Raw genomic sequence first — 14,627 nt, 5'->3', positions numbered from 1 at the left:
CAATATCCTTTACTTTGTTTATTTTGCATAGAATGAGTTGATAAATAAAGCTTCCCCTCAGGACAGAAAAGAGGCAAGCCCAAGTTGGCCGAGACAGAAAAAAACGGGATGTACAGGGCAGGCTCGGCTTGTGAAAGAAACCTCACGCTTCACCTCCTGGCTTCACGCCAGTCACTCTCCCTTCCCCCAGGGATTTGGTTGTGGCTTTGGTTTACCCTCGTGCCCCTTTTCAAAGATTTATCAGAAATTATTATCCCTGCTACTTTCTTGAGTTCCTAACCACATTCTGCCTCCTACAGGGGACATCTTACGAGAAAATGGTATATTTAAGCCCCTGCAATATTACATCTAAGATACAGGTTTCCCAAGACAACATGAGCAGTACTTGACAGTGTCTTCAACAGCCCTTTTGTCCATTAGCCCCAGACCTCTCATGTCTAAGTTCACACCATTGTTACTGCATGTGCTGACATGACCACAAGGAGGTGTCACCAAAGAAAATTTACCGGTGTTACCCTTCAAACTGGTCTAAAATAAACCATGCTCTTTGGGGATTTGGCGAACCCACTTTCACGTAGCATGAACCTCAATATAAATATGTGTAGAACTGGGGAGAGGGGAATGGAGAAAAAGATGCAGGAGTTGGACATAGCAAGTGGTGAGAGGGATGGGCGTCCCCTAATGGAACAGGGCCCCTGGTAAGGTGCACAGTCTCCCTGTCTCACCCTGATCAGGTGGAGCCTGGACTCCACCTGCCAAAATTGTTCTAAGGGAACCCTATAGTGATGGAGATTGGCTTCCGGGATGGCTGGTCCTTTCCTGGTCTGACTCCTGGTCCCCGTCACTTGGGACATGTCCTCAGCCCCTGCCCCCTGCCCACGTGACCTCAGCTGCTAAAAAGAAGAGGGGACGGGGCTCAGGTCTTCCAGAGTTGATGGCGCTGGTCCACGAAGGCGAAACAGAGTGAGCCAGCCTTCCAGCCCCTACCTCCTCCCCATTCCTCCTCTTACTTTTCCCTTACTTCTGTAACTCTGCTGTCGGCCCTGGAGACGTGCAAAGTCTAAGGAGGGAATTAGGTCACAACTGGGAAGGAGATGACTCTGTCTTAGCTTTTCTTTCTTCCGCTTCTCAATTCTGCTACCAGATATGATAATACTTCTCACAAAATCCTTACTTTATACCAAAATGAGGAGGTCCAGCACTGCACAAATTTTTTAGTACTTCGTTTAAAAATTATATGGAAGTTTATGTATCTATATGTTGCATACAAATAATTAAAACCAGAAATTCGGGGAGACATTCAGCCAATGCACTTGCTCTCTCCTCCTTCCTCCTTTATATATATATATATACACACACACACATATACACGCATATGTGTATGTGTGTGTATACGTGTGTGTAGGTGTGTGTATATTTGTGTGTATATGTGTGTATGTGTCTATGTGTGTGTATATATACGTGTGTGTGTGCGTATATATGTGTGTGTATATATATATGTGTGTGTGTGTTTATATGTAAATATATATTTTTAAAGCTCCCAGGTGTCCCCTCACCTCTGATGGCTTCGTGGTGCACCTTCCTCTTCCCGAGCACTCCAAGTCGTCTGCGTGGCTCTCCCCTGGTGCACAGGTGCTGGCCTTCACCACCAGAGTCAAGCGCAAAGCCACGATAGATTTAGTAACAGAATCATTCACAAAACCTAAAAGAAAATGGGACAACAGTAAATGTAAAGCCAACCAACATTCTGACAAGGCTATGACTACCGTTTACACAACATTCAAGTATGTCAAACAAAACAAAATACAGTCAGTTAAGCCAAGGCATAAAAGTGCGTGGCTAGTGGCCATTCGGACCTCGGGCCTTTAAGGTAGGCCACTCTTCCCAAGCATCATGAGGGATGCCGGTCACCAAGGAAAAGGAGCGCCAGGCACTCCGCCATCACCTGAGCTGCTTTGCTTTGCTCCTGTTCCTGCCCTCTATGGGCCACCCTGTCTCTGAATTCCATCCCTGCATTAGCACCTTAGAATTCTCTCTGCTTTTGAACCCGTCTTTTCCCCGGCGAGCCACGTGCTTGCATCTCCCTACTCTCTGTCTTCCTGGCTGCTCTGAATAGTCGCAAGCACTAAATCGCCTGTACCCACCCTGCTATGGGTCTGCCCGAGCAGCTCAGTGCCCTCAACAGTGGGCATGCAACATGGGTCACATTCTATGTTGGGTTTCTTCATAAATATCTACTTGATCACCAATCTGACGGTGCTGTATCAATTTCAGTTATGTGGTTTTAACCATCTAATAAAACAGGACCAATCATAGTTGAATACTGATCACAAAAGCATTAATGTGTCATATTTATCACTGAATGATCTTTATGTCAAGTGCAGCTATTTGTACATTGTTGGTAGCAATAAATATGGAATAAATAATAGTCTCCAACTGGCATGAGGAAATAATACTGTAAGTATTGTGCATTGATGATATAATTATTTCATTGAGAGTGTACCTTTTTCTAATAAGAATATTCATTTATTTAGGAATGATTTTTAACTTCAAAATAAACAACTTATAATTAACACCCAGGAGAAAGACTCCTGCATTACCCAGAAAAGGTGCTTAAGACAAGGGGGTGGAAATGATTCTAGACAGCCATGCCTCTCTAAGCCCAATTTTCTTTTTTTCTGGGACTCTTTTCACATCAAAAAAGAATGCTTTTTATGATGACAGCTGGACACAAGCAGAAAGTGAGGCTGTCTGGGTAATGGGGCAACATGATCACCCTGCTCCTTGGACCCTAAGGAGCATCCAGGGACAACAAATCTGTAAAGGGCAAAGCACTACATTAGTGCAAGGGATGTTTTTAACAGGCAGAAGATGGGCTCAAAACAGCAGCAGAGAATTTAATCCTGTTCAGAAGCATCAAGGTTATGTTGGGAAATTTGTGCAAGTCAGAGTGGAGTGGAGACACACCTCAACTTCAAGTTTGAAATTAGGAGCCAAACATCTCTTAGTGTCTCGGTAAAGACAGGCACTGCTGGTCTGACACGGAGCAGTGTGTTACATCCACAGAGAACTAGTTGCTTTCTTCCTAAGATTTCCTATTGAAAACTTTATGGTAAATTGGCTTTGGGACAGAATGAAAAGGATGGTTTAGGCAAACACACCTCCTCTGTAGAGCTTCCTACTTCTTGGTCATGGTCCCGCATCACACAGACACCTCAAACCTCCTCCCAGCACCTGCAAACGCCCTGCTTATTCCAACTCTGTAAACATTCCCATAGTGCCTCTTTGCCTGGAATACACCTCCTTCTCCAGTGATCACAGCTCAGTTCTCATCCTATTCACAAGCCTTTCCCCAATACCCCAGCCCCCTCCCAGCTCGACCATGTCCATCTGCACTCAAGTACATACTGTTACATACAGGTCCCTGATTATTTTATGTCTTGGATGGTTACTTGTCAAAACACCTTTACTGAGACTTCCTTGAGGGCAAGGGACAACTCTCAGAGAAGTGGCAAGTAGGAAGTCAGGATGCAGGTACACATTGGACCAGAGCAGTAAAGACAAGTCCCAAAGAGGAGTTTCCAGAATGTGCTATCATCCAACAAGTCCACTTGGATGAACAGCCATCATTAGAATACATAAATTCCAGTTTACTAAAAAAACTGCTTATCAACTTTGATAGAGAAATAGAGCCTGGTACAATGTACGAGTGCTACCAAAATTCTTATCTTAAAAGACATCTTTACACATAAAATAGTGGAGGTAAAATCAGCTAGTAATTATAAAGGTATTTTTCATCTCTTTGCTCTGTTCTCTAGCTTCACATTACATTATTTGAAAAATCTATACCATCTGTCTCCTTACTAAGCATTTAGATCACAGAATGCTCTATAATTCTCTAGAAGAGGCCTCTCTCCAAAGGTTAATTTTAAAAATTCTCTTCAACTGTTAAATTTACTGAGCCAGCAGAAATTCAATTGAGGTGGCCCTGAACCAAGATGGCGGAGTAGAAGGAAGTGATCTCACTCCCTCTTGCAGGAGCACCACAATCACAACTACGTGCTGGAAAATCATCAACAGGAAGACACTGGAACTCACCAAAAAAGATACCCCACATCCAAAGACAAAGGAGAGGCCACAGTGAGATGGTAGGAGGGGCACAATCACAGTAAAATCAAATCCCATAACTGCTGGGTGGGTGACTCACAGACTGGAGAACACTTATACCACAGAAGTCCACCCACTGGAGTGAAGCTTCTGAGCCCCATGTCAGGCTTCCCAACCTGGGGGTCCGTAATGGAAGGAGGAATTCCTAGAGAATCAGACTTTGAAGAGTAGTGGGATTTGATTGCAGGACTTTGACAGGACTGGGGGGAACAGAGACTCCACTCTTGGAGGACACACACAAAGTAGTCTGTGCAGCAGGACCCAGGGGAAGGAGCAGTGACACCAGGGGAGACTGAACCAGACCTACCTGCTAGTGTTGGAGGGTCTCCTGCAGAGGCAGGGGGTGGCTGTCGCTCACTGAGGGGACAAGGACACTGGCAGCAGAAGTTCTGGGAAGTACTCCTTGGTGTGAGCCCTCCCAGAGGCTGCCATTAGCCACACCAAAAAGCCCAGGTAGGCTCCAGTGCTGGGTTGCCTCAGGTCAAACAACCAACAGGGAGGGAACCCAGCCCACCCCCCTACCCCCCATCAGCAGTCAAGTGGATTAAAGTGTTACTGAGCTCTGCCTACCAGAGTAACAGTCAGCTCTACCCACCACCAGTCCCTCCCATCAGGAAACTTGCACAAGCCTCTTAGATAGCCTCATCCACTGGAGGGTAGACAGCAGAAGCAAGAAGAATTACAATCCTGCAATCTGTGGAACAAAAACCACATTCACAGAGAGACAGACAAGGTGAAAAGGCAGAGGGCTATGTACCAGATGAAGGAACAAGATAAAACCCCAGAAAAACAACTAAATGAAGTGGAGATAGGCAACGTCACAGAAAAAGAATTCAGAATAATGATAGTGAAGATGATCCAGGATCTCAGAAAAAGAATGGAGGCAAAGACAGAGAAGATGCAAGAAATGTTTAACAGAGACCTAGAAGAATTAAAGAACAAACAAACAGAGATGAACAATACAATAACTGAAATGACAAATACACTAGAAGGAATCAATAGCAGAATAACTGAGGCAGAAGAACGGATAAGTGACCTGGAAGGCAGAATGCTGCAATTCACTGCCACAGAACAGAATAAAGAAAAAAGAATGAAAAGAAATGAAGACAGCCTAAGAGACCTCTGGGACAACATTAAACGCAACAACATTTGCATTAGAGGGGTCCCAGAAGGAGAAGAGAGAGAGAAAGGACCCGAGAAAATATTTGAAGAGATTATAGTCGAAAACTTCCCTGACATGGGAAAGGAAGTAGCCACCCAAGTCCAGGAAGCACAGTGAGTCCCATACAGGATAAACACACTGAGACACATAGTAATCAAACTGGAAAAATTAAAGACAAAGAAAAATTATTGAAAGCAGCAAGGGAAAAATGACAAATAACATACAAGGGAACTCCCATAAAGCTAACAGCTGATTTCTCAGCAGAAACTCTACAAGCCACAAGGGAGTGGCATGATATATTTAAAGTGATGAAAGGGAAGAACCTACAACCAAGATTACTCTACCTGGCAAGGATCTCATTCAGATTCAATGGAGAAATCAAAAGCTTTACAGACAAGCAAAAGCTAAGGGAATTCAGCACCACCAAACCAGCTCTACAACAAATGCTAAAGGAACTTCTCTAAGTGGGAAACACAAGAGAAGAAAAGCACCTACAAAAACAACCCCAAAACAATTAAGAAAATGGTAATAGGAACATACATATCGATAATTACCTTAAACGTGAATGGATTAAATGCTCCAACCAAAAGACACAGGCTTGCTGGATGGATACAAAAACAAGACCCATATATATGCTGTCTACAAGAGACCTACTTCAGACCTAGGGACACATACAGACTGAAAGTGAGGGGATGGAAAAAGATATTCCATGCAAATGTAAATCAAAAGAAAGCTGGAGTAGCCATACTCGTATCAGATAAAATAGACTTTAAAATAAAGAATGTTACAAGGGACAAGGAAGGACACTACATAATGATCAAGGGATCAATCCAAGAAGAAGATATAACAATTATAAATATATATGCACCCAACATAGGAGCACCTCAATACATAAGGCAACTGCTAACAGCTATAAGAGAGGAAATCGACAGTAACACAATAATAGTGGGGGATTTTAACACCTCACTTACACCAGTGGACAGGTCATCCAAACAGAAAATTAATAAAGAAACACAAGCTTTAAATGACACAATAGACCAGATAGATTTAATTGATATTTATAGGACATTCCATCCCAAAACAGCAGATTACACTTTCTTCTCAAGTGCATATGGAACATTCTCCAAGATAGATCACATCTTGGGTCACAAATCAAGCCTCAGTAAATTTAAGAAAATTGAAATCATATCAAGCATCTTTTCTGACCATAACACTATGAGGTTAGAATTCAATTACAGGGAAAAAAACATAAAAAACACAAACACATGGAGGCTAAACAATACGTTACCAAATAACCAAGATATCACTGAAGAAATCAAAGAGGAAATCAAAAAATACCTAGAGACAAATGACAATGAAAACACGACGATCCAAAACCTATGGGATGCAGCAAAAGGAGTTCTAAGCGGGAAGTTTATAGCAATATAAGCTTACCTCAAGAAATAAGAAAAATCTCAAATAAACAATCTAACCTTACACCTATAGGAACTAGAGAAAGAAGAACAAAGCCCAAAGTTAGTAGAAGGAAAGAAATCATAAAGATCAGAGCAGAAATAAATGAAATAGAAACAAAGAAAACAATAGCCAAGATCAATAAAACTAAAAGCTGGTTCTTTGAGAAGATAAACAAAATTGATAAACCATTAGCCAGACTCATCAAGAGAGAGAAGGAGAGGACTCGAATCAATAAAATTAGAAATGAAAAAGGAGAAGTTACAACAGACACTGCAGAAATACAAAGCATCCTAAGAGACTACTACAAGCAGCTCTATGCCAATAAAATGGACAACCTGGAAGAAATGGACAAATTCTTTGAAAGGTATAACCTTCCAAGACTGAACCAGGAAGAAACAGAAAATATGAATAGACCCATCACAAGCGCTGAAATTGAAACTGTGATTAAAAGTCTTCCAACAAACAAAAGTCCAGGACCAGATGGTTTCACAGGTGAATTCTATCAAACACTTAGAGAAGAGCTAACACCCATCCTTCTCAAACTCTTCCAAAAAACTGTGGAGGAAGAAATACTCCCAAACTCATTCTATGAGGCCACCATCATCCTGATACCAAAACCAGACAAAGATACTACAAAAAAAAGAAAATTACAGAGCAATATCACTCATGAATATAGACGCAAAAATCCTCAACAAAATACTAGCAAACAGAATCCAACAACACATTAAAAGGATCATACAACATGATCAAGTGGGATTTATCCCAGGGATGCAAGGATTCTTCAATATACACAAATCAGTCAATGTGATACACCATATTAACAAACTGAAGAATAAAATCTATATGATCATCTCAATAGATGCAGAAAAAGCTTTCGACAAAATTCAACACCCATTTATGATAAAAACTCTCCAGAAAGTGGGCATAGAGGGAACCTACCTCAGCATAATAAAGGCCATATACTACAAACCCACAGCAAACATCAGTCTCAATGGTGAAAAACTGGAAGCATTCCCGCTAACATCAGGAACGAGACAAGGATGTCCACTCTCACCACTATTATTCAACATAGTTTTGGAAGTCCTAGCCATGGCAATCAGAGAAGAGAAAGAAATAACGGAATACAAATTGGAAAAGAAGAAGTAAAACTGTTTGCAGATGACATGATACTATACATAGAGAATCCTAAAGATGTCACCAGAAAACTACTAGAGCTAATCAATGAATTTGGTAAAGATGCAGGATACAAAATTAATGCACAAAAATCTCTTGCATTCCTATACACTAATGAGGGCTTCCCTGGTGGCACAGGGGTTGAGAGTCCGCCTGCCGATGCAGGGGACACGGGTTCGTGCCCCGGTCCGGGAAGATCCCACATGCTGTGGAGCGGCTAGGCCCGTGAGCCATGCCCGCTGGGCCTGCGCGTCCGGAGCCTGTGCTCTGCAACGGGAGAGGCCACAGCAGTGAAAGGCCCGCATAATGCAAAAAAAAAAAAAAATAAATAAGGATATACAATGGAGAAAAGACAGTCTCTTCAATAAGTGGTGCTGGGAAAACTGGACAGCTACATGTAAAAGAATGAAATTAGAACACTCCCTAACACCATACACAATGGATTAGAGACCTAAATGTAAGACTGGACACTATAAAACTCTTAGATGAAAACATAGGAGGAACACTCTTTGACATAAATCACAGCAAGATCTTTTTTGATCCACCTCCTAGAGTAATGGAAATAAAAACAAAAATAAACAAATGGGACCTAATGAAACTTAAAAGCTTTTGCACAGCAAAGGAAAACATAAACAACATGGAAAGACAACCCTCAGAATGGGAGAAAATATTTGCAAATGAATCAATGGACAGAGGATTAATCTCCAAAATATATAAACAGCTCATGTAGCTCAATATTAAAAAAACAAACAACCCAATCCAAAAATGGGCTGAAGACCTAAATAGACATTTCTCCAAGGAAGAGATATAGATGGCCAAGAAGCACATGAAAAGCTGCTCAACATCACTAATTATTAGAGAAATGCAAGTCAAAACTCCAATGAGGTATTACCTCACACCAGTTAGAATGGGCATCATCAGAAAATCTACAAACAACAAATGCTGGAGAGGGTGTGGAGGAAAGGGAACCCTCTTGCACTGTTGGTGGGAATGTAAATTGATACAGCTACTATGGAGAACAGTATGGAGGTTCCTTATAAAACTAAAAATAGAATTACCATATGATCCAGCAATCCCACTACTAGGCATATAACCAGAGAAAACCATAATTCAAAAAGACACATGCAGGGCCTCCCTGGTGGCGCAGTGGTTGAGAGTCCGCCTGCCGATGCAGGGGATGCGGGTTCGTGCCCCGGTCTGGGAGGATCCCATATGCCGCAGAGCGGCTGGGCCCGTGAGCCATGGCCGCTGAGCCTGCGCGTCCGGAGCCTGTGCTCCGCAACGGGAGAGGCCACAACAGTGAGAGGCCCGCGTACGGAAAAAAAAAAAAAAAAAAAAAAAAAAAAGACACATGCACCCCAATGTTCATTGCAGCACTATTTACAATAGCCAGGTCATGGAAGCAACCTAAATGTCCATCGACAGACGAATGGATAAAGAAGATTTGGTACATATATACAGTGGAATATTACTCAGCCATAAAAAGGAACGAAATTGGGTCATCTGTTGAGACGTGGATGGATCTAGAGACTGTCATACAGAGTGAAGTAAGTCAGAATATTGTGTATTAATGCACATATGTGCAACCTAGAAAAACGGTACAGATGAACCGGTTTGCAGGGCAGAAATTGAGCCACAGATGTAGAGAACAAACGTATGGACACCAAGGGGGGAAAGCGGCAGGGGGTTATGGGTGGTGGTGTGATGAACTGGGTGATTGGGATTGACATGTATACCCTGATGTGTATAAAATAGATGACTAATAAGGACCTGCTGTATAAAAAAATAAATAAAATAAAATTTAATAATTTTTTAAATGCTGCTTAAAACAATAAATTAAAGCCTTCTCCTGATTCAGTCAAAAAACGAAATTCAATTGAATGAGTTTAAAATATGCACAATATAGTTTTCTAAATAGTTCGCTTCTATTTCCTCAAAGAACCTTTCCTGCGCTCACTTCTACAAACCAGGCACTGTATTAGATTTTAAGGTTACAGAGAGAAGTCACCCTTGGTTTGTGCCACTCCAAACTTTGGTCAAGAGCAGTGGTCCTTAACTAGTTTAGAAACCAGAAGCTTTATATTTTTGCAGGCGCTTTTTCTAAGTACATATTTCCAGGTTCCAACATAAGTGATTCACTGTCAATGGTCTTGACTGGGCCCCTGTAGGCATGTTATTTTTTTTTTAAATTTTTGTAAATAAGGTTTTATTAGAATATAGTCTATTCATTTATGTACATATTGTCTGGACTTCTTTTGCACTGTGACTGAGTTGAGTAGTCTTAAGAGACTGGATGGTCCACAAAGTCTAAAATATTTACTACCTGGAGCCACACTGAAAAGATCTGTGACCACTGTGGTAGGCACTGAGCATACATGGAGAAAAGATGGATGTCATATATGTCCTCGTGGAATTTACAGTCCAGCAGGGAAAACCAGAAGATAAAGTGAGCGATATAGTTATCTGGGTCAGGAGCATCTGACCTAGCCTAAGGGGAGCAAGAAAGGCTTTCTAGGGAAAGCGTGGTGAAGCTGAGTTTCAAAGGATATGTGGAAACTCATCAGGCAAAGGAAAAGGGAGAATAGTGTCACAATCAGAGGAAATAACTTTACATGTGTATGTATGTATGTATGTATGTATGTATGTGTGTGTGTACGTGTGCATGTATGTATGTAACATAATTTCTCTCAGTACTTGGTGTTGTCCTCAGTACATTCTGGTTTTCAATGTAGTTGACTATCCAATAATTATTGCTTAAAAGCCCTTGACTCTGAATCTTCAGGGCAGAAACCTTCAGCTCACTCCCTTCCAGGGGTCCCCCACGGCACAGTGAGCCCTAGTTCTAGAAGTGATTCGAGATGCCTCAGGGTAGCAGTGGGAACACTTCGTTTGAGCACGTGAAACACTCCATGTTAAGACAGTAAACAGGTGACTTCCCTGGTGATCCAGTGGTAAGGAATCTGCCTTCCAATGTAGGGGACACGGGTTCGATCCCTGGTCGGGGAACTAAGATCCCACATGGTGCGGGGCAACTAAGCCTGTGGGCCATAACTAGAGAGAGAAAAAAACTCACACGCCACAACTAGAGGCAAGCCCGCGCACCATAAGGAAAGATTCCACATGCCTCAAAAAAGACCCCGAGTGCCGCAACTAAGACCCCATGCAGCCAAAAACAAAAACAAAAAAAGACACTAAACAAATTTCTTCCTGAAAGTCCAATATACAGTTTGGGAGTTTAGGCATATTATTTAAAAAGACTCCTTAAGTAATTCGGACACATGCTTCCACTTAAGAACCACTGGTCCGATAGAAAAACAAATCTAAGTCACAGAAGTAATGTCCTTGTTAAGGTAACGATCACCTTGAATTAGAGGCACGTGAGCCTCTGAAAGCACACTGTGCCCGTCTATGTTTGAAAGTCTAGGCCACTGTGTGATATTTAGGTGATATTCATATTCCCTCACTCATCCTAAGTCTCTGAAGTTCTTGGAGACAACTTTGATGAAAGTTTCTACATTAGCTTTATTTGCTTAATAAGACTGAGTATTTGGGTCCTAAAATCCCTTAGTAAACTCATAAAGAAATCAGTCTTTACAGCAGTGTATCATGCATTACTACATCATTTCTGATTATGTCACCTAATCCCCCCAATGCGTCAACAGCATAATCAGCATGTTATCTGCAGCAGGTGCTCCATTCACATGAGGAGAACGGTGTGTGCTGGCTCCTTCCAGGTGTGAGTGTAATTTCAGTAAGTTGTTTGCACCTCCCTTTGCTCACATCTAAGGGGAAAATGCTTGGAGCTCCTCCTAATGAAAAGTGATCCTTTTAACTGTCCTCAAACTGCAGCTGGGTTGGAGCAAAGTAGCCCACATGCCAAGAGCAGGAACTGTGCTCTTTACAAAGCAGCAGCAGGAGGAATCTGAAGTAAAACAGAATTCATTTTAAAAAAAAAAAAAAGAAGTTCTTTGGGGCTTTATGGCTGATCATTTGAGGGTTGTTGAAAAGCCAGTGTGATTTCTTTGACTCAGCCCTCAAAATGGTGGCACTTCTAACACGCTTATAAGAAATGCCAAGGAAATGGTCACAGTTTTTTTTCTCTTCCTTAATGGTATGAAATCAATATATGTAACATAATTCCTGAGACAGGCCTGAATAAAAAGGCTTGTCCTCATTCAGAATTCCAAGAGTTCCAAGAACCACAGAACCGTAACCAACTGATTAACTAAAGACAAAAACCGGTAAAGTCAGAGGGAGGGTGACACCCCAGTCCTGTCCACAGAGCTGTTAGAGAATGAGCTCTTGTCAACACCTGCACGTTCTGTGGCCTTTTCAAAAACTAAAGAACTGATGCCACATAGGAGGCTATGAAGTTGCTCCAGCAAAAGCATGGTTTAAATTATAAGCAAGAAAAGGGAATAGATAGAGGAGACATATAAAAGGGAAAGGGAAATAGAAAGAAGGAAGCAGGGAGGGACGGAGGAAGGAAGATTGAAAAAGAAAACCAAAGCATGAGATAGAAACTGCATGAGACAGAAGAAAAGGAGACACTGATACAGAAAGACAAGGAAAGCAGAAATGGAGAAAAGAAAATGAAGGCTGTCCAGCAAAATTTCAGGGGTTCTCCCACCTTTTTTTATGGAAGGACATTTCATCATCTTCTCATGTTCGTGCCCTTAGATTCCTCATTCCAACCACAACACGTGTAAAATGAGAGTTCTCTGAAACAGTTCATGGATAAACATTTGTTTGAATCATAACTGTGTTCAGTCCAAGTCTATGATTCTGATTATGAGGCCAAAATACTGAGTCCCTCTAAGTGGAGAGACTGTGCATTCAGTGTGCATAACCCAGCTGTGGGGGGATGGGGTGGGATGGAGGGCCACCCAGGACAGAGGGAGAGCTGAGCTCACTCAGCAGACGATGATTGAGCTCCAGGTAGCAGGCAGCATTTAGGTTGGGTCCTGAAGGCTGCAAAAGAGCCAGTGAAGAGAGCTGAGGACATCAGCATGTCAGATGGATGAGGTCAGTGTGTCAGATGGATGAGAAGGTCAGTGTGTCAAGGGCCAGCGCCCAGATGAGGACAGAGAGAAAGGAGGGGCCAGATTAGAGGGGGTCTCGTGACCCTTAGGGCAATGGGAATCCACTAAAGAGTGTGGAAAACACAGGATTTATGCTTTTTCAAAGATCACGTTTTGGAGGAAGAACCAAGAAGACTTTCGTAAGGATTGGATGAGGGAAAAGAAGGAATCATACATAGTGTGGCAACCTCGTGTGCAGTGGTGCTGGAAAGTGACCAGGATGTCCGCCATGGGCAGGTTAAGTAGCAGATTCTGATGAGATGCGCCCCTCCACACACACGCAAATGGAGCAGCCAAGTTGGTGGTTCAACATAGGACATGGGTAGTTAAGAACATCGGGGCTGAAGATTTAAATCTGGGCCTCATCTGAATTTGGGGGGGTTCTACACCATTGGGACAAAAGTGCACTCTTAGAGAAGAGAGAGAAAGACCAGATCCCAGAACCAAGCTTTACAGGCCGATATTCACAGAATAAACTTAGTGTTATATCGATAAATAGAGATTACACCAGACCAGAATCATACTAGAAAATTTAACTAAAAACAAATATGACTTTTCCTTAGTAGGCTTGATTAAGAAAAGATTTCTGGGCTTCCCTGGTGGCGCAGTGGTTGAGAATCTGCCTGCTAATGCAGGGCACATGGGTTCGAGCCCTGGTCTGGGAAGATCCCATATGCCGCGGAGCAACTGGGCCCGTGAGCCACAGTTACTGAGCCTGCGCGTCTGGAGCCTTCGCTCCGCAACAAGAGAGGCCGCGACAGTGAGAGGCCCGCGCACCGCGATGAAGAGTGGCCCCCGCTGGCCACAACTAGAGAAAGCCCTCGTGCAGAAACGAAGACCCAACACAGCAAAAATAAATAAGTAAATTAATAAACTCCTACCCCCAACATCTTCTTTAAAAAAAAAAAGAAAAGATTTCTGCACCATGAAGGAGATAAAGAACCACAAGGAGGAGACTGTGGTCCATGACAAAGAAAAATGTCTAAGGACACCTTTCAGCTCAAGGTTCAGAGGCTGGGAAAGGAAGGGAAAGGGGAGGGAGGGAGGGAGGGGAAAAAGATAACACTGCATTTGAAAGGTCCACTTCTACTCACTACACAACTGAGTGATTTCCCTAATGAGTTTTAAAACAATAACGAAGGAAAACTCTCTCCAAAGATTATCCTGGGATCTGTTAACACCCTCAAGTAACTAGTTACGATGACAAATAAAGGCTGGGTTTCCTTCTCTGCACGTCCCCACTGCCCCCAACTCTTGCACAGACACACACAAACACTCTGTCCCGCCCTCGGGCCCACACTGTGCTCATTAACACGGTAATAAAATGTTCTGCCATCATTACAGTCCTTTTAGAACAGCGACTTCACCAAACTCACTCCCTTGGTGCCAGTGAGAAGTAGGGAGCAACCGAAAGGGGACCCTGTCATTACCTTTGGGATGGACTGGTCCAGTATCCATTAGAGAGCGCGAGAGGGCTGGCTCCTGGCCATTAACTGTTCATCTTACCACTTGGCTTCTTCAATATTAAGACCAAAGAGTCTTAAATGGACTTAGTAGTTAAGGTCTCATTGGGATTAAGAACCAGCGAG

At 42.6% G+C, this 14,627-nt stretch overlaps 1 protein-coding gene across 1 annotated transcript in view; it reads right to left on the bottom strand.

The window, feature by feature from the left end:
• Positions 1-14,627, bottom strand: part of DNER (delta/notch like EGF repeat containing) — a gene marked incomplete at both ends in the record, with an annotated part of 331,941 nt that overhangs the window by 161,911 nt on the left and 155,403 nt on the right. Inside the window, one exon of the mRNA XM_082631051.1 lies at positions 1,557-1,702. Coding sequence (XP_082487177.1) covers positions 1,557-1,702 — 146 coding nt within the window. The remainder of the gene's footprint in view (positions 1-1,556; positions 1,703-14,627) is intronic.

This window comes from Mesoplodon mirus (assembly GCF_964341445.2).
Source record: "Mesoplodon mirus genome assembly, chromosome: 8".
In the NCBI taxonomy this organism is placed as follows: domain Eukaryota; kingdom Metazoa; phylum Chordata; class Mammalia; order Artiodactyla; family Ziphiidae; genus Mesoplodon; species Mesoplodon mirus.
The sequence above is the reverse complement of the archived record's forward strand: the minus strand, read 5'-3'. Positions and strand labels throughout refer to the sequence as shown.